Genomic DNA, 20269 nt, shown 5'->3' with positions numbered 1-20269 from the left:
TCTCTACCTGAAAGTGTAGCATTCTATGTTTTCAGAGCAAATGTGAGTAGAGAGGGCATACTGTGGTTCAGTATTTCCCAAAGTGTTTGGCACAGAGAAGGGGATTTTTGGTAAAATAAGACATACATTTAACAAAATCTCTGGAGCACTTTATCTTCCACAGGATGCCTGCCCCATAGCAAATGCTGCTAGGGTCTCTATGTCTTAATGCATCTGCAAATAATTCAGGATACATGACATAGAGAATTAGGTTTAAAAAATTACTTCCTCCTGGATTTTTTTATAAAGGAGTATCATTCCTTTACAAAACCTGCAAATCAGAGTGACAAAATTATGTTCAAAGGAACTTCATAATCTAAGAGTCATTTTTTCAACTATAACCAAAACAATAATTATACTAATGATATAATAATAATAACTGAGAGATTGTGGTTTGCCAGACACAATTCTAAGCGCCTTATTTGTATGACATATGGGATCATTATGACCACTAATGAAGCTGGTATGGGATTACATGGAGAGGTTAGCATGTGCTCAGTGGCTGGCACAGGGAGGAACAGCTTTGGAGCAGTGGCACTGTGACCCTAGAGCCTGCACTTTATTTAAAGCCACATTATCTTGCCTTCTATAACCTATAGCAACAAACACCTCTTTGGCAACATCTTACAACCTGGGGTAGAGTTTAGAATGCTCCTTGCTCTGCTGCAGTTTGGCAGAGAACACGGACAGGGTGAAGATGGAGCACAGCAGAGAAGCCAGGTCAAAGGCCAGAGGGCGGGCCACAGAGCACGTAGGTTTGAGGGACAGCACCCAGGCCAAGCACACCCAACGGAGCCATTCCCAGGTTAAAACAGTGAGTGGCACCAGGCATTCTGCAGAATACGCTGAAGGAGGGACAAGTCGCCAAAGGAGTCAACTGACTGATGATGGTACATTGAGCAAATTCTTAAGCAGAGACATCAAATAAAGGCCCTGAAGGTGACCTCCAGTGCAGGGTGACAAGAGATAGCTACAGCCTGCTATTCAACACGAGCGTGAGGCCGGGAATCTGGGCCTGACCAGAACCGATGCTACATGTCAAAGGCAGAAGTTCACGCGTTTCTTAATAAAGAGGAATTACAAATTATTACAATAATTCCACCAAGTATCGCTTGTAGGCTACTGTAGATATTCACAGTTCACAAGAAGTAACGGCACTTGGCTGTCATTCTACAGTGTGAATCAATGACACCTATTCCAGTTTTTGGCTGCAGGAAGGCCTGCGTTAGAGAATGCTCGGTGACACATTGGGAGGTGAATACACGTTCAGCTTTCTGAATAATGCATTCCAGACTGGTGCTCAAGTGGGCAAATGCAAGCGAGCAGCAGCCCACTCCAGCGGCTCACAAGCCTGGCTGTTGCAGCATCACTGAGGAGCTTGTACAAAATGTGGATTCTAGCAGCTCAGTTCTGTGAACCGGAATCCTCTGAGGTTTGAGTCTAAGAATCTCTGTTCTCTGGATAATTCTTATCCAGTTAGATAAGAGTTCCCAGGCCAGAGTATTTGTGCTTGTTGACTGGGAAGGTATTTCGCTGCCTCACAAAGAACAGCTTTAGCAAGACTTTATTTTCTGTTTGGCTAAATGGCTGTCTCTCACTTACAGGCATTCCGTGTGCTATGCACTGAAGAGACAAAGAAATGTAAGATGTAGCGTCTGGAGGATCTTTTTTGTTGTTGTTGTTAATCCTCACCTAAGGATATGTTTTCCATTGATTTTTAGAGAGAGTGGAAGGGAGTGGGGTGAGGAAGGAAGGAGGGAGGTTGGGGTGAGAGGGAGGGGGGAGAGAGAGAGAGAGAGAGAGAGAGAGAGAGAGAGAGAGAGAGAGACCGAGATTGAGCCAAACCAGCCCAGGTTGGAGGAGCTTCATTTTAATTGGGGAGATGGAACATACTGACAGCCATATGCCAAGTACCGCTGTAGGTAGTGAGACTTCCAAGGCTAAGTGGATGGGGAAGATACTACAGATGAGATGAGATGAGATGAGATGAGATGAGATGAGATGAGATGAGATGAGATGAGATGAGATGGAGGAAACTACACAGAAGAGAACACTGTGAGCAAAGTTGGGGAGGAGGGTGAAAGGTGAGGGTGGATTGGGAGAGATGTGGGAAGAGTAGGATATGGTTGGAGGAGATGATTACGGGCAGATTGTGTAAAGTGCCACATATCCCTACCTCTACAGATATTTCTCTCTCCATGTACATACATGCTTATAGATGTATACATTTATACAAATGTATATGTTTATACACAGAGAGATTTAAAAACGAAATTCTTCATTGCAATTCAGAATGTGAAACTGGGAACTATCTCCCTGACACTGGCACCTTAACAAAAAACCATGAGTTAAAAATTATTGTGCCATAAAAAAAACAAAACAGTAAGCACAATATTGTGACACTGAAAAATTACACGTCATTTTTGTATATTGCTTCCCATCTTTAACTCTAGTGAGAACAGCAGAGTTATGCAATTATTATTGAAAATTGTTCTGTCCTGTCATGATTTATTTAAACATTTTTTCTGCCACCCGATTCCATAGTTCTAACAGAGAGCTAGGCACACAATGAGCTCCCCTGGGAACAGTAAATGAACCCACGCAAAGGGAGGCCTCACACGCAAAGTACAATGACTGCGGCAGGAACTGTACCTGGAAAGGCGGCGGCGTTGACACCGCGGGAATGACGGCGGCGGCGGCAGCGGCAGCGGCGGCGGCACTGGCTGGGTCTGGCTGCATGGCGATGGGGCTGATCATGTGCTCCACTGCGTGGATCTTGCCATCTTCAAGCATTTTAGGAGCGGGAGCCGCCTGAAACATGGAATACTGGGCCCCAATGGCAGGGATGGCCACTGCAAGAGAAGTAAGAGGGAAACAGGTGCATCACTCCCGTCACTTAAAAGGCCCATCACTGTCTTGACATTTTTAAAAACCAAGTTTGGCAGCCATGGGCTTCTCCCTGCTAACTTTGCTTTCTCAGTACAGGTGAGGAGGTGCTACCCAAGAAGAAGAGAGAGGAGGTGGCAGGTACCCCCTCCCCCAGCCCCCGCTGGTCTTTCAGAAGGAACCACGTGGGCATGGACGTAGGCTCCCAAGAGATCACCATGGGAGGAAAGTCTAGAGTTAGGTTTCTGCACCATTTCCCTGTTAGTTTCAGCTACACCGGGGCCGTGCGAAGTAACTCTGGATTGAAAAATCTCATTTTGAATCTTACTCTTGATGTCCTACAGAGCAAGAAGGGGCCTTGTAACTGAGAAAACAGGCTCTGAGACAGAGGCTGGAGGCCCTGCAGGGTGAGTAAGCCCCTGTCTCACTCACTTCTCCCCTCATCAGACCTACTGCCCTTTCAGTTTCACCGAGTTCCATGAAGCAAGTGCAGTGGAAGGTTTCATTCTGAGCACTCCGAGGTCTGTGTATGTCTTCCCCACCTGTGTTTCAGATTTCAACATTACTGATTCAAGGAAAAATACATTATAAAAATGAAATTTTCCCTACTTTTCTAATGTCCACTCAATAGTGAAGCAGTAGTGACTTTTTTTTTTTTTTTTTTTTTTTTTTAATGGGACCGGCCAATTCAAAGAGGTGTTTCTGTGAGTAAAGATCACCTCATTTCTCTGAGATTCAAACAGGCGTTATCGAATGTCAGTGTATGATTAATAGAGGTAAAAAGAAAATATACTCTCCCTGATTTGGGGGCATTTGTGCGAGTGCGTGTGTGTGCGTGTGTGTGCATGTGTGTGTGTGTGTTGAAAGGATAAACAAGAATATGAAATGCATACACAAATATCCTTTCATTTATGGTTTTTCTTCAACAGTAGGCACATTTATTCTAATGAAAGCTGACTTGATATAAGGTAAAGAAACAGATTTGACTGTAGGCTAAACAATGGCATGGTCGTCCAATAAAATCTTCCTAAAGCCTTAGCCAAATCTTTCATCTGCCTTTCCAACCATACGGTCTTGTGCCCAGTCACTTCACCACTGCACTGGTGGTTCTCCTACAATGGGAAGTTCTAATTTTCTGGACTGAACAGAAATAGAGGCGAAGGGGCGGGGCTCAGAGAGGGCTGTCGTTTCAGCTACACTGGAGTTGTGCAGAGTGACTCTGGCTTGTTCTGGTTATCCGCCCTCAGGAATTTCTACGCCGGGCCCCGGGACACGACTATGCCAGTAAAGATGGTTTAAAGAGTTCTTTTCTCTAGTTAAACCTTAAGCTACTGCAGCTTGCCAACAGGTGTCCCTTTTCCAACAAGTAGACGTAGCAACTCCTGTCTCCAGGCTCTGTTTTATGGAATTACAGAAAGACACAGGAACAGTTTTACAATGATTATAACACCAGTGGCATTTATGCAGAAATCCAGTCTAAGGAGTCACTTAGTTGCAGAAATTGCAGAATTTTTTTCACAGGCCAAAACAAACAAACAAACAAACAACACCCCCCCCCCACCCCCCAAAAAACACCATACCCCAAAAAACAAAAACCCAAATCATATCACTGAATTAAATTCAAAAGGAAGTTCTACTGGGAAAATGCTTTTAAGCCCGAGGTGGCCTACACGAACCTTCTGCCCAAAATGAGCAGAGCCCTTGACTGTCAGCTGGAAGGACCAGAAGAAAATCAGAGTAGCTGAACTTCAAAGTGAGGGGTCTCTCTAAGAGCTCTTCAATCTACCCTCAGGGAGACCAGGAAGTGGTCTGGAGGAGGAGTTCCCTGATTACCCACTACTGGCTTTTTCCCCTGGTGTGTGCTAATAATAAGGAGTTTGTGCTGTGCTCATACAGTGGAGTTAAAGTTCCTTGCAGGTTACGGCCAGAAAGACCTGTCTCACCAATGGGCACAACAGCACTGGCAAACTGGTTTGAGAGGCCTGGAGGGGAAAGCAAAGTTCAAGGTTCCTGGCTTGAATCCCTTGAGCAGCCCTATTCCAATCTATTGATCCAGGGAGAGAAGGAAATGAGTGCAGGGAATTGGAATCCAGGCAACTAGCAGCTGCCTTGTTCTCTTGTTCCCGGGAGGTCCAGCTTGGTTAAGTCCATGAGAAGGGACAAGTAGTGCTAGTTGCTCCAGAAGGGGAATTTTCTACAACTCTCAGAATGGCAATAAGCTAGCTGCACCCTCTGGCTTCTGATGGCTGGAGTGGAAATCGGATTTAGTGAAGGAAAAGACAGTTTTGAGCTGATAGAAGATATAGAACAGCCTCGTATTCTTCCATTATCCGCCTCCTGCCCCCACAACTCTGCCGACTCAGTCAGAGATTGAGAAAAAGCCTAACAACGGATAACACACATTTGAAAAACCCACTATTGGAAAGCTGGACTTGAGCATGGTCAAAGCTAGACAGTCTTCCTAAATTCCAGGTTAAGAACAGTCAGGAGGCCACATTCTCTGCCTAATCTCTGGCTGCCTCCAAGAGGAGAAACCCATGTGCATAGGCTTGGGGTTGCTGCAAAGAGAGGGTTGGGATTTAGGCTGAATGGATGCATTCTCGCTCTCATTTATACTGACCTGCACCAGGTTTAATGGCAACTGGGTTGACAGTAGAGATTTCCAAATTCGGTACAAGTTCAAATCCTTTTTCTTGCTGCTTTCCTTTCCCTTCATGATATCGGCTATATATACCACGGCCAGCAGAATATCCCCCGAGGTAGGAACCTCTGGGCCCTGGGTTTCTGTTGCCAGCTGCACCTCGACCCCGGCCTCTTATGCTGCCTGCTTATAATAACAACACAAAAAATGATGAGCAACCAACAGTGACAGCACAGGAGGCAGATCTCAACGCAAGGTGCTTAGCATTTAGATGTTGGCCCCACGTCTAAGTTGCAGGGGGCTACACCTCTCTTGTTCAGTGAGCTGGGGAAGATGCTTCCGACATTTCATTGCAGCCTAGATTCCCATCCTACGTATGTCTACCTGATGCAAGAGATGAACTTGCAGGGTGCTGTTCCTAGGATTGTAACTGTAACTTCAATAAAGAAAAATGTCATCGATTGTAAAAAAAAAAAAAAAAAAGTTAGAACTGGAAGGGAACTGCTGGTTTATCTTCCTCATTTCATGCGTGAGAAAACAGGTCTAGGGAGGTGGAAGAGACGGACTGAAGTCACAGGGCTAGTTAAGCCGAGAGCAGGACCCAGAATCTTGGTATTGTTTCCCGATGTAATGCCTGGTTTTATTGTACCTCGTCAAATGATCGAAAAACAAACAAACAAAAAAGCAAACCAACAATGTTGTGCCCTCTACTCCCCTACATATTAAAGATAGAATTTCTTTTTACACAGGTAGGTTTTAACTGGAGGACCCGGAAACTAGACCCCCAACTGGGTAGATCCCAGACAGGCAGCATGCAAGAGCTTGCATGACCCCTGATTCTACTGCTCACTCCATACACAGGAACCTTCTGCATGTCTCTCAATGCTAGAGAGGTGAATTCCTAAATGCCAGCAAGGAACCCAGAACTGACATCCAAATGAGGGTAGGTAGGGGGTCAGCATCCACCAACTCTGTTACAGCCACAACATCCCTGACGCGGCCCGCCTAGCAGACACGGCTCTGGGGGGCCTACCCAGGAGCACAGTCCCCACTAACCTTTCACGAAGTATTCCCTGTTGGGCCCGATGAGCGCATTGTAGGGGTAGCCATAGTAGGCCAGCGTGTAGGGGTCGCACGAGTACACATAGCTGGGCTGCTGCTGCACGGCTGCCGCCTCGGCCGCGCCGCCGCCCTTGGCCGCCTTCTGGTAGCGGGAGTACTGCTCTTTGTCTACCGGCTTGGCCAGCGTCACCTCGAGGCACGAGCCCTCCAGCTCGGTGCCATTGAGGTGGTTCATGGCGTGCACGGCGTCCTCGCGGCTGGCGAAGTGCACGAAGGCGTAGTCGCGGATCTTCTTGACGCGCTCCACGCAGCCGGGGTTGAACTGGCCGAAGACCTTCTTGATGGTGTCCTCCGTGGTCTCGATCATGAGGTTGCGCACGTAGAGGATCTTCACGGTCTCCATCACGTCCTCGTCCACGTCGATCTCGGGCTCGGCCCAGTCCACGGCGATCTGGTGGCCCCAGAGCTGGATGCGGCCGGGCATGAGCTTGCGGCGCGCCATGGCCGCCGCGCGGTGGCTCTCGTACTCCACGAAGGCGAAGCCGCGGTTCTTCATCTTGTCGGCGGCGCTGGCGTAGACGATCACGTCCAGCACGCCCTCGGTGACCTTGGAGATCTCCTCCAGGATCTCCTCGCGCTTCTTCATCTTGGGGATGCCGCCGATGAAGAGGCGGCAGTTGTCCACGCTGCAGCACACGCCGAGCAGGCGGCCCGGGCGGATCTCGTAGTTGTTGAGCTCGCGCACGGCGCGCTTGGCGTCGGCCTTGTGGCAGTACATGACGAAGGCGTAGCCGCGGTTCTTGCCATCGAAGTCCATCATGAGGCGCAGCTCGTAGATGCGGCCCACCGTCTCGAACACCGGCACCAGCTCGTCCTCGTACACGTCGCGGGGGATCTTGCCCACGAAGACCTCGCAGCCGCGCTGCGGGTGCGCGCCCTCCCAGCCGGGCGGCGGGCCGCCGTACTTGCGCTGCCCGTTCTCCTGCACCATCGTGTAGCCCGTGCGCTCCATCAGCGCCAGCAGCGCCGCCTCGTTGGGTGCGCCGGCCACGCCCTCGGGCACCCTGACCGCGGACGAGGGGGCTGGGTCGCTGCTCATGGCTGCAGTGGAATCTTCTGCAGTCATAATGTCAGAGGCATCCACGGCTGCTGGAAACCTGGGGGAGGCAGAGAGGGAGGGTGAGTGTGGTGGCATCTGCACGAGTGCAGCCAGAACCCGACTCCTCCACCCCCCATCTCACCCCCTCACCCCCCTCCCCTTTTTTTTTTCTTTTGAAGACATACAAGGCTCATGCTTAACCATCAGGTGGTTACATGAGAAAGAACATGGAGACCCGCTCTGGAAACGCAGCAGCTCTAAAATAGTCTAGTCACGTGGTATTGCACGAAAAACCAGAAGTTGACTCGGAAAAACATTCAGAATGAACGAGCAAGTACTTCCGCTTAATCAGCTTCGAAGAGAGAACCTGCTGTAATTGTCAGTGAAAAGCTTACGTTCTTGCAGCAAATGGCAACATCTTTTGCTTAATTCCTGCCTGTCAACTCAGATTGATTTCCCTCCAGTGATAGCACTTCACCCACATTTATTTCTTTGGCAGACAAAGCCTCTTTCTTTGCTTTCTGTTTAAAATACAGTCTTTTCCACTTGGGAATGGAAATAGAGCAACGTATTTACATTGTTAAGAAAAACTTTGAGGTGCTATACAAGGTAGATACAGAGTTGTGTGCTGACGCTCTTCACAAGGACGAACTGGACCACGCACACTGCCAAGGACTTGGCCGAGGAGCTGTGGTAAAGAGCGGCTAAGTGTGATTTTAATGGTGCCATTCAAGCAAAAATCTTGGATTTAGAATCAGTCCTCAAAGAGATTAAGCTCAAACCGGGAGACTCGTGAAGCAGCAACTACCTGGTAAGCCACACTATAGTTTTCAGAGCAGTGTCACAAGCACTATCTTATTTGATCTTAATCGCCTTACATGGTAAGTGATATTATCATTAGTCCCAATTTGTCTGTGGGGAAGTAAGCTCAGAGAGGTTGAGTAAATTGCCCATTTCACATAGCAAGTACCAGCTAGTACCAGGACTCGATGCCAAGTTGCCTGGCCTCAGATTCTGGGTTCTTCTAAACCAGTGCTGTGCATTGCAACTTTCTGTGGTGATAGAAAAGCTGCCACCAGCCACCTGTGGTTACTGAGCAATTAAACTGGGGCTAGCAGGACTGACAAGTTGAACTTATCATTATATTTAATTTTAACTAATTTAGAATTAAAAAGAATTAATTAATTTAGAATCATAGATGATAGTACAGGTCTAAACTGTGCCACCTTCATTCATACAGCTCAGGGGTCTGTGGAAATTATGTAGATATATTCCTCACCTGAGGATATTTCTTTCCATTGTTTTTAGAGAGTGGAAAGAAGGAGAGAGAGACAGAGAGAGAAACATTGATGTGAGAGAGACACATCAATCGGTTGCCTTCCACATGGGCCCGGACCAGGACTGGAGATTGAGCTTGCAACTGAGGTACATGCTCTTGACTGGAGTTGAACCCGGGACTCTTCAGTCCATGAGCTGATACTCTATCCACTGTGCCAAACCGGGTAGGGCATGATTTTATTTTTTATTGTTTTTCTCAGTAGAAATGATTTTAAATTATACAATAAGATTATCACTAGGAGCTGCACAGTGCGCTTTTGTAATGAAAAACTGTGATTGGCCTTTTGAAAAATGAAGTTATTTCATTTCTTGGACTATAAAAGTATTCAAGTAAATTTTATGGACAATCGAGCCAAGTAAATAAGAAATCATTCCTAATTCTGCTACTCAATGATAGCTAAAATTAAACTTATCTTTTTTTAAAAAAGCTTTTTTGGGGGGGGGGATGGAGCTTGGCTTCTAGCAAATTTATATTCTGCTCCTTTACTTCATTTTATAAGCATTCCTCCATGGTCTTAAAACTCTTGGAAAAAACATAAAAAATAATGGCTTACTAAGGTTTCATCATTTAATAAGGACCTGGAGCTTCATTAATTTTTTTAAAAAAATCTACTAGGAATTATATACAAGAGTATTAAGGGAAATTTGAAGGATAATTAAATTTATCTAAAGAAAAAACAAAACAAATTATAATGACACAACAGAAATCAGCATGGCTCAGTGATTGAGCGTTGACCCATGAACCAGGAGGTCACAGTTCAATTCCTAGCGAGGGCACATGCTTGAGTTGCAGGCTCTATCCCCAATGGGGGCGTGTAGGAGGCAGCCAATCAATGATTCTCTCTCATCATTGATGTTTCTATTCCTCTTCCTCTCCCTTCCTTTCTGGGGGGGTGGGGGGTAAGGAAGGAAGGAAGGAAGGAAGAAAATAAATAAGTAAGTAAGTAAATAAGTAAGTCTGAGATGTTTATTTGCCAGTTGGCCAAACCAATACTACCCTGGTTTATTTGCTGTAGCATCTAGATCCGGTATAGTTTAGTGGGGGAAGTGTGGCCTCCAGAGCTGATGGCATGCTTGTGTGTGAATCCCAGCTTTAACAGTTCCTAGTTGTATGACCTGGGGCAAGGATACTTAGCTGCTCCATGCCTCAGTTTCTTCATCTACAAAATGGGGATACTGATGATGGTATTTAGAAGAGTTACAATATATACAAAGCACTTTGAATTGTGCTCAGAACATTGCAAATGCTCAGGAAATGTCATTATTATCTTCCATCCAAATTTCTGGGTAAAACTTTAGACCAATTCTCTTAATTTTAGAGTAATTTTGACACTTTCCCGATTCTTTAAAAACATCTGGTTGATAAGGCTTCTATTCTTACTTTTTAATTTTCTTTGCTCTTCAAGTGCTTGAAAGCTGGTTTGGCAACACATCTAGTTATCATGAAGGATTTTGTTTTAGTATTCATTTGGGAAAATGAGATGTTAATTCCTATAGTTTCAAGTTGAAACAAAAATTTCAATATCAGATTTGAATATGAAGATCTTTTCCTCCTTTCAAATGGAAGAAAAGGGCATATTCTTAAGAATACTATTTATATAAACACATGTGTGTTTATCATCTTTGCCCTGGAAAAGAAATGCTAAGTATATATTATAAACATGTATGAGGCAATTCAAGATCTTATGTGTTGCATTACTAAAACACTGACTAAAGTCCAAAGGAATAGATAGACCCTATCATTCTGCTGAGCTATGTGGAGTTGACTTTTCGTTTTCCTAATTGTATTTAAAACTACCATTTTACCAAAAAAAAAAAAAAAAAAAAAGTCTTCTAATGGTCAGGTTATGGGAGTTATTTTCAATCGTAACCCCATTAAATTCACCCCAAATTCTGTTTTCAGTCTGAAATCTGCTGGTCTCAGTAACTTAATTCATTTAAAATAGTTATAGCTTATTTCTTACATCTTTGAGCCAAGGAAAGCCTTTCCCTGCCCTCCTAAGCTTACGTCATCTGGAATAAATGAATCACGTTACCTGCCTTCTTTCCCTTTTTTCTTTGGCCATTAGGAAGTTCAGGACTGAATTTGTCACTTCAGTTTTAATAACTGTATAGAACATTACAACACACTCTCATGCTCACCTAATATTGGCTATAGTTGTTTTTCAGCCTTCTATATTCCCAATGCCAGGAATTTAGCTATTTATATTATTAATCTTATTGTTTACATGTTCTTGGAAGCCATGTCATATAATTTGGGAGCTAGGAGAAGAATAAATGCACACACACAAATCTAATTTGCACCAGACGTTAATTAATGTAATATCTAAACTATTACATTAACTACAAACATTGACATAAAAACAAGTGAGAAGCACAGTGAGATACAATTTCACGCCCATTAGCATGGCTATTATTTAAAACAAAATACATGTTGCCAAGAATGTGGGCAAATTGGAACACTTGAGCATTGCTGGTAGGAATGTAAAATGTTGCAGCTTTAGAAAACAATATGGTGGTCCCTCAAAAACTTAAACATAGAATTAAACATATAATCTACCAATTTCACTTTTGGGTATACACCCAAAAGAATTTAGAAACTGAAACTCAAACAGATATCTGTACACCAGTGATCACAACAGTATTATTCACAATAGTCAAAAGGCGGGAAAAAACAAATGTTCATGGCCACTTCCATGGATACACAAAATGTGGCATAGATACACAATGGGGTATTATTAAGCTTTAAAAAGAAAGGAAATTCTGACACAGGCTACCACATGGATGAACCATGAAGACATTATGTAAGTGAAAATAAGCCGGACACAAAAGTACAGATACTGTATCTTTCCACTTATATGAAGTACCTAGAATAGTCAAATTCATAGAGATAGAAAATAGAACGGTGGGTGCCAGGAGTCAGGAAAAGAGAGAATGAGGAATTGGTGTTTACTGACTTTGTTAGGGATGATGGGAACAACAACGTGAACTATACACTTAAAAAAATAGTTAAGCCCTAACCGGTTTGGCTCAGTGGATAGAGCATCGGCCTGCGGACTGAAGGGTCCCAGGTTCGATTCTGGTCAAGGGCATATACCTTGGTTGTGGGCGCATCCCCAGTAGGGGGTGTGCAGAAGGCAGCTGATCGATGTTTCTCTCTCATTGATGTTTCTAACTCTCTATCCCACTCCCTTCCTCTCTGTAAAAAAAAAAAAAAAAAGTTAAAAAGGTGCCCTGGCTGGTGTGGCTCAGTTGGTTAGGTACCATCCCATGCACCAAAGGTTGCTGGTATGATTCCCAGTCAGGGCACATGCCTGAGTTGTGGACTCGACCCTCAGTAGGAGGCATGCAGAAGGCAGCCAATAGATGTCTTGCTCTCACATTGATGTTTCTTTCTCTCTCTCCCTCTCTCATCCTCCCTCTCCCTTCCTCTCTCCCTAAAAATCAATTTGAAAAATCTTTAAAAAAGGTTAAAATGGTTCATTTGTTATATGTATATTTTATCACAATTTCTAAAAACAAAAAAAGTGATGCAAAATAGTCAAAAATAAGATTCCATAAAATTATAATTTCATTGGAAGCCATAAAAAAAGATACATTGAGTTAGTTTAACACATTAAAAAAATTATATGGTTTATAAACCCTATTCTCCTATCTTCATAGCTAATATAACATAGTTGAAAAATTATATGGTATGCTGTGCAATGAATTTGAGCCCACAGGCTTAGATTTATAAAAGATAATTTATTCAATGCCTTAAAAGGGGGAACTATACAGCTAACATGTCTTTTCTCTTAGAGATGTAACAGAATGTGTAACTTACTACAATTAGACATGCTTTAGACCAGGCCTTGGCCAACTATGGCCTTGGCCTGCCCTTCGTTTTTGTTGGGGAACACGGATATACACCCCGCCCCCTTTTCTAAAGTATCATCTGTAGATGCTATTGCACCACAACGGCAGAGTTGAATAGTTCAGAGACTCCCTGACCTGCAAAGCCTAAAATTTTTACTACCTGGCCACGTACAAAAGCTTGCCAACCTCTGCTCCAGGAGATGTGCAGAGAACATCACTGAGGGTAAAGAACGTACATTCCCATTGTTAAAAATTACAGTCACTTTTCCCTCTGTTTCCTGTACCGAGCAATGACTTAATTTCAGGACCAGTTTTGAAATTCTAACATATTTCAAAGACAGTCTTCCTGACCTGCCTTTTCCCCCTCCTTCTAAGCTGTTTTCCGTTTAACTGCCTGGCCCAGATGATGGTGCCTGGAAGAAAGGACAGCTCCTAACACACAGGTAAACAACAATTTCTTAAGAGACACAAATGGAAGGGTTTGTGCCCATTTATTCATTCCATTCAAGAAATACTTATTTATTTAACACCTACTATGTGTCAGGCACTGGTACCATCTTGTCCTCATGGGGTTTTCCTCAGAGTTAAAGGAACTAAAGAATGATGCTTCAAATACAAAAGAGCTAAGAATGAAGGCGTTTAGTACTCGTGCTCAGTGCCCAAGACTGCTTCAAAAGAGCTGTGCCTCAGTATCTTAATTAGTTTCTCATAGGCCATCGCTCCTCAAGGTAAAATCCAGCCACCATCAGAACTATGCTTTAGAAACCCTCTTTAGTGTAAATGAGTGTGTGACTAGGGAACAGTGAGAAATACTACCTGTTGAATGATAGTATTCTCCTTGGGATGGAGGTGTGGACACCATCCCATCTAATAAGGAAGGAATATGCTAATTGACTGCCACGCTCTCAAAGATGGCAGCCCCCACAGCCAATAAGGAGGGAATATGCTAATTGACTGCCCCACCCTCAAAGATGGTAGCTCCCAGTCCCCTCAGCCCCGCTGCATGCCTGCCTCCAGAGTCCCCCAGTCCCCTCAGCCCCCCAGCCTTCCAGGGCCGCCCGAGGCTCAGGTAACCAGGGCCGGCCGAGGCTGGCGCTGCCGGCAGTGGCAGCAGCAGAGGTGTGATGGGGGCATCGCCTTCCCCTGATCGCCAGGTCGCCTCCCGCCCCTGAGGGCTCCTGGACTGTGAGAGGGGGCAGGCCAGGCTGAGGGACCCCCCTTCTAGTGCATGAATTTTCATGCATCAGGCCTCTAGTGGATAATAAGCTGACTTCATAAGATGAAATTTGTACGTGAATAATAATTTAAAAAATCTGGATAAATGGCACAGAATTACCCAATTTCCTCCCATTCAGGATATGACAGTTTTTAATGGACTGGACGGTTTGATTTTGGCTGCCTAGCCCACTGAATACAGTCTCCAGAGTCAGAGAGACCTAGTTCCAGATCTTGGCTCCTCAGCTTACTAGTGGTGAACCTGGGAAGAAGCCATTTAACTAATTTAAGCCTCAATGTTCTATATTTAAAATGGCGACAAAAATAGCTAATATTTATTTAATGTCTATTATGTACCAGGTGGTGTGCTAAGCTCTTTATATGTATTTATCACTTCAATCCTCACAATGTTCATATGGGACATTAGGATCTCTACTTTATAAAGAAGCCGAGGCACAGAGAGATTAAGTAGATTTTCGCGTCATGAGCATCAGAGCTGGTCTTGAAACCCTGATCGTCTGGCTGAAGTCTGTTCCAGCTGCCCCTCAGTGACCCTTAATGGAACGATCCGTGTAAAGCTCCCAGTGTAAACCCTGCACTATGTGCTCAAGAAATCTTAGCATGAGAAATTTGAACTAAAAAAAAAAAAAAAAAAAGATATTTGAACTTGTAGGAATCTTGCCCCTCTGTTGGATGCTTCTGTTTACAAGGAAACAGGCGAGAGGTTATTTTAGTCAGCTTTAAACCCGTCGGTATGAGAAGTCCAGCCTGCGAGTTCTGGTGGAGACCGGTGGACCAGAGTCTCCCAGATTCCATTCATAACAGTAAGCTGCCTGGCAGTGTGCGTCTCCGCTTGGTGGTGTGGCTCAGGCATCCAAGGGTAAGCCTGTTTCTCATCTAGCCCTTGGCCAGAGCACTGTGCAAGGGCTCTTCCAGAATGAACCTGAAGAGACTTGCTGAATTGGATGCAAAAGGTCCCATCAGTCATGCACGGGGATGCCAAATCCCCTGAGGCCGGACCCTCCCAAGCCACAGCCGTTCTCTCACACACACACTAGCACTGCATTAGTGTTCAGTGAAGGCTGCTAGCATTAAACAAACATGGCAATATATTTGAAACCAATCACTTATGCACAGTTTGGCAAATAAAACAAACAGAGAAACCTATCCTTGCAAATCAAGCTCTTATTATTCTGAACTATTTAGCTAGAATTTTTGTTGTCCTTGTTTGAGCTTGTCCTTGTTTTGTTGTCAGACTTAAAGCAAAAATCATCAGGGATTCGAATTCCTTTCTTAGTACTGGTTCAGAGTACCTTTCAGGAGGATTTTTAAGTTTGAACTGGGATGCATTAGGGGCAAGGGATACCACTGTATTGCGAAATATTTCTGATGTTTATCAACCCATCATTACCTAGGATCCAGAACAGTTTTGTGTTTACTGTAGAATTATCCCAACTGCCAGTTAACTTTGGTTCATTTCTCTAGAGAGTGTGTATGTGTGTGTATGTGTGTGTGTTTGGGGTTAATTTTGCAATTTGGAATTTTGGGGAGAGTTATTTGCTGACCAGCAGACACATTGAAATTTGAAGATCTATTCAGTGGGGAGCAGGGTCTTCCAGCTCTAACTGGAATTTAATTCAATGGAAGGTTTTAAAATGTATTTATCCAAGAGGTAATTCTATCTCTGTTTGTGATTAGATTTCTATTTTGATGTATCTTACTCACGCCATAATATTTTTGTCTTTCCTAATAGTCGCTTATTAGGCATGACCTGACACACACAATGTGGACAGAATAGAACACATACCATGCTAGTTAAGAGCCAAGACTTTGGAGTCAAAGAAATGTAGGTTCAAATCATGACGGTGCCACTTACTAACCATGTCACACAAGGTGGATTACCTCAGTTCCATCCCCACATCTCTAAGATGGGTCTACGGTCAGCACCTATTTCAGATGATCAGTTTCAGGAGTAAAGGGCATATAATGCCATGAACAGGGAGGGGGGCGGGGGGGGTGGGGGGGTGGGGGGTGGCGTAATTGAAGGCCAGCTCCTGCAAAAAGTTTCCAAGATTCGGCCTCACCCTGAGCGGTTATCTTAACTGCCTGTGCCAAGCTGCCGCCACCCACTAGAGTAAACAGCAGGGAGGGCACTCCCGCAGCAGGCAGGCCTCCGGCAGTGGGACATACCCCAGGGTTAAAGTGTAAAAGTTCTGCTAAAGAAGGAGGCAGGATACTGGGAATTTACCTGAAGGCCCAAGCACTACGCTGAAGACTCAAGTTCAGGCTCTTGTCTTTTTCTATCTCAGCCAGCAACCTCCTTCTATGGGAGGGCACGGCCCTTGGGACACATAAACACCCTTCCACGACTCTCCGGTTTGGGTGAAATCCTGAGAGGGTGCAGAGGTGGTGAATGAATGACATTCTGGGCCATACCTCTGCCCACGCCTGGCTGATGTGAGACGAGTTCATTCCTACTGGGCTTTAAACTGTGTCGATGCCTGTATGGATTTCGCGAGGGCAAAGCATATCCTTTAATGAATGATTGTGTCTGATAAGCAGATGCAGAGCCAAGGGGCTCACTTTTCCCAGACATTTCTATCAACACATCCCTGAAAACGAGGCCTTGCGCTGTGGGTTCCCAGGGATAAAGTCACCCGCCCGAAAGGGGTGGACGGGGTTGTCTACGGGCGTTTGGCAGCAAACCAATACCCGTTGAGAATCTGTTATCTTGTTCCCTTTAAATAAGCATTACACACACTTTTTCTCAACAGGTTGATGGGGTAATGCTGGAAATAATGAAACCCATCAATTCGGCGCACATCTGCCTCCTGGATTAACGTTTTCCCGAACTCTGAACGAGCGGGAGGAGAGATTTCCAGTTTCACCCCTTATTTTGGCTCCTCTGACCTAAACCTTTGAGAATCTGGCAAGGAACAGAAAGGCTGACCAGAAAGGAGAAGGAAGAGGAGAAGCAGCTTATATAATAGCAGCTTAAATGTAGACTGTGTTTCGCAATTTATAAAATTATTTCACGGATACATCTAATTTAATCAAATCCCAAAGTTTAAGCTGGAAATGGATCTGAGGTATCATTTACTCCAGGGTCTCTCAACCTCGTCCCCTAGGAACATTTCGGGTGTGATAACCCTGTGCTTTGGGGGACAGTCCTGTGCTCTGTAGCATCCCTGCCTTCTACCCTAGGTGCCAGGACCATCTGTCCTCCATTTTGACAACCAATAATTGCTCACTGTTGAGAGTATCCTATCAAGTCTTGGAGCTATAAGCAGATTGCATACTTGCACATGGCAGATACTAAATTAAATAGTCAGAGAAGTTATTATTTTATATACTCTCCACCCCCAGCATGGGCTCAATCTGTCAAGACTGAGAAATGTGCAACACTTTTCAAAAGCCCAAGGTAGTGTCTCCGTGATGCCAAACCACTCATTTAATTTGGCTGAAAACCTACCAATTTAATTTTTCAAACCAAACAACTGCCACCATCAAGCCCGACCAGACGGATTCCGATGTCGAACTTATTTGTCATCACAGACAAACTGAGAGGCCTGGGTCACACATTTTTGAAATCAGGCTAATGATCGGCCAAGCGGCAGAAGTGCCTCCTTTAAGTTCAGACTTCGTGGACACATGAAAACTGCTGACAATCTGGTTTTAAAGTCTTGGACTTCGCTCAAATGCCATTGCTGGTTTCTGCAATAATGTAGAAAGCCGCATTGAAGATTCAGAGGTGTTCTTTTTTTTAGATATTCTAGGAATAGTCACTAAAAATGTGCTCCTGGAACACAGTCAACTCACTGTTGTACTAAAACCAACCTCCCTAGCCCTTAATGGTCTGATAGGATAGACCAGCAAACTGCGGCTTGCGAGCCACATGAGGCTCTTTGGCCCCTTGAGTGTGGCTCTTCCACAAAATACCGACTTCTGCGCATGGGCCTCGAAGTTTCAATCGCACTGTACATGCGCGCTCGCACATGGTATTTTGTGGAAGAGCCACACTCAAGGGGACCAAAGAGCCGCATGTGGCTCGTGAGCGGTGGTTTGCCGACCACTGGGATAGACAAATAGTATTTGTGCGTGCGTTCATTCATTCAGTCATTCAAACACTGACTGAACAGTTGCTGTATGGCAGGCTGTGATAGGGACTTGGGGATACAGGGATGACCACTGCACAGTCCTAGTCTACCAAGAGTGGATGAAGAAGAAGGGAGAGGGAGACAGTGCAGAGGGATCACCACGACCTAAGATGGGCAGACAAATAAGGTTATTCAACCCTAGGAGGCCACCTCTGTTCTTTCAGCAAACATTTTATTGAGTGCCAAGGCAACAGTGGACCATGGGTCAAAACAGAACCCAAGGAGTGACCCAGCTGTAATAGTTGGACAAGGACTGAGCATCTGTACGTGCCTAGTTTTATTATGTTTACAGATGGAAAATCTGTAAGAGCGGAGCTCTCTGTACCCTCCTGCACTTAGGCGCGCATTATGTCATGTCACATTATTGCAAACATAATACATAAGCAATGATGCCTTAATGAATGAATGAATTAAATTACGAAAATAAAAATCCATGTGATTGAGCATCCATAGGAGCCAGTCTGCTGACTGCAATTGTTTAGCACTGTCCCATGGCATGTCCACACTGTATTTCACTCATGTGCTAAGAAGAGAGTGGCACTAAGAGCAGAGATGAGTTAAACACAGTTCTCCTTGGTGGGAAGGAGATAGACTAGAAATAATCTCTCGAAGAGTTTCCTAGTGTACAGTTTAAAAGCTCTTTGAGTTAGATAGCTACCATTTTTGAGCTCTTACTATATGTATAAAACACCATAAGGATAGGATAGTTATCTGATTTTTATGACATCTCTATGAGTTCAAGTTTAAAATGTGGACTCTGGAGTGGGGGATCAGCAAACTACCACCAGTGGGCCAAGTTTGACCCTCTGGCTATTCTGATCAAGTTTTACTGGGACACAGACATGCCCCTCTGTTTACACGTTAGTGGCTGCTTTCTTGCTACAATAGCAGAGTTGAGCTGCAACCATCATCCCCACTGCCTCATCATAGTCCCAAGTCTCACTTAAACATTTGAATTATGTGGATTCTAATCCTTAAACATTTCCATTTAAGAATTTAATTCAATAAGTTTTAAATCTAAAAATATAAAAATAAAAACATAAATTGTCTCGTTGTAACAGAGACAATGAGACCTGTAAAATCTGAAATATTTACTGTCTGGCCTTTTACAGCAAAAGACCCATGCTCTAGGGTCAGACTTCTTCAGCTTAAGCCCCAGCTCTTCACCTGTGTAGCTGTATGATGTTGGTAAGTTATTTAAAGTTTTAGTTCCTCAACCTCCTCATCTACAAAATGAGAATGGTGGTTACTAATAATCACTGTCTCCAGGCGTCACTGTGAGGAATAAATGAGACAGTATTTACCAAGAGCTTAGAAAAAACAAGTCTCTCAGGTCCTTGAATAACATCGTTTTGCTCAATGTCGTTTTGTTATAATGTTGATGAGATGGGCAGGAACTTAATATCAATTAATTTATGGTAAAATTGATTTTGTTATACACCGTTTTCCTTAAAATTGCAGAATCTATGGACGATGTTAATGAGAACTTAGTGTCTTAGTAAGTGTTTGATGAATGTTAGATATTATTGCCCCATTTTAAAGATCAGAAGCTTGAGGCTCAGAGAGATCAAATAACTTGGCCAAGGTCACTCAGAATTGAAACTGATGATGAAGCCTCAGCTCTTTCTACCATGGTACTCTGTCTTTGCTATTTTCTTAGCGATAGCAGGGTTGGCTGGCCAGTGCTGACAGGCAATCCACTACCAGTGAGAAATGGACACTGGTGGCTATAGTTGAAGCAAATCCAAGCACGGATCCACAGTAATGTTGTTGGGAAACCTTCCCTTCCTACCACATGCCTCACTGCACCTCACCACCCCTCTTCTAAGCTTTCAGAGAGTTCTGCAAACTCTTCCATAACCTATTTTTGGCCCTTTATAACATAGTTAACACGCTCAATTTATATTTTTTAGATGTAAAAATTTATTGAATTAAATTCTTAAATGGAAAGTTTAAGGATTAGAATCCACATAATTC

At 44.2% G+C, this 20269-nt stretch overlaps 1 protein-coding gene across 8 annotated transcripts in view; it reads right to left on the bottom strand.

The window, feature by feature from the left end:
- RBM47 (RNA binding motif protein 47) overlaps positions 1–20269 on the bottom strand; it is a 159088-nt gene that overhangs the window by 3726 nt on the left and 135093 nt on the right. For 5 of the 8 annotated variants that reach the window (XM_059672778.1, XM_059672797.1, XM_059672805.1 and 2 more), the window contains 3 exons: positions 6623–7785; positions 5546–5752; positions 2692–2891 (listed from right to left, as the gene is read on the bottom strand). In XM_059672778.1, the coding sequence (XP_059528761.1) occupies positions 2692–2891; positions 5546–5752; positions 6623–7754 (1539 nt within the window). In that variant the 5' untranslated portion in view covers positions 7755–7785. Of the gene's footprint in view, positions 1–1932; positions 2093–2691; positions 2892–5545; positions 5753–6622; positions 7786–20269 lie in introns of those variants that run through there. The other 3 variants (XM_059672820.1, XM_059672814.1, XM_059672825.1) reach the window with 3 other exon arrangements.

This window comes from Myotis daubentonii, chromosome 1 (assembly GCF_963259705.1).
Source record: "Myotis daubentonii chromosome 1, mMyoDau2.1, whole genome shotgun sequence".
Lineage (NCBI taxonomy): Eukaryota > Metazoa > Chordata > Mammalia > Chiroptera > Vespertilionidae > Myotis > Myotis daubentonii.
This window is presented reverse-complemented; position numbering and strand designations above follow the sequence as displayed.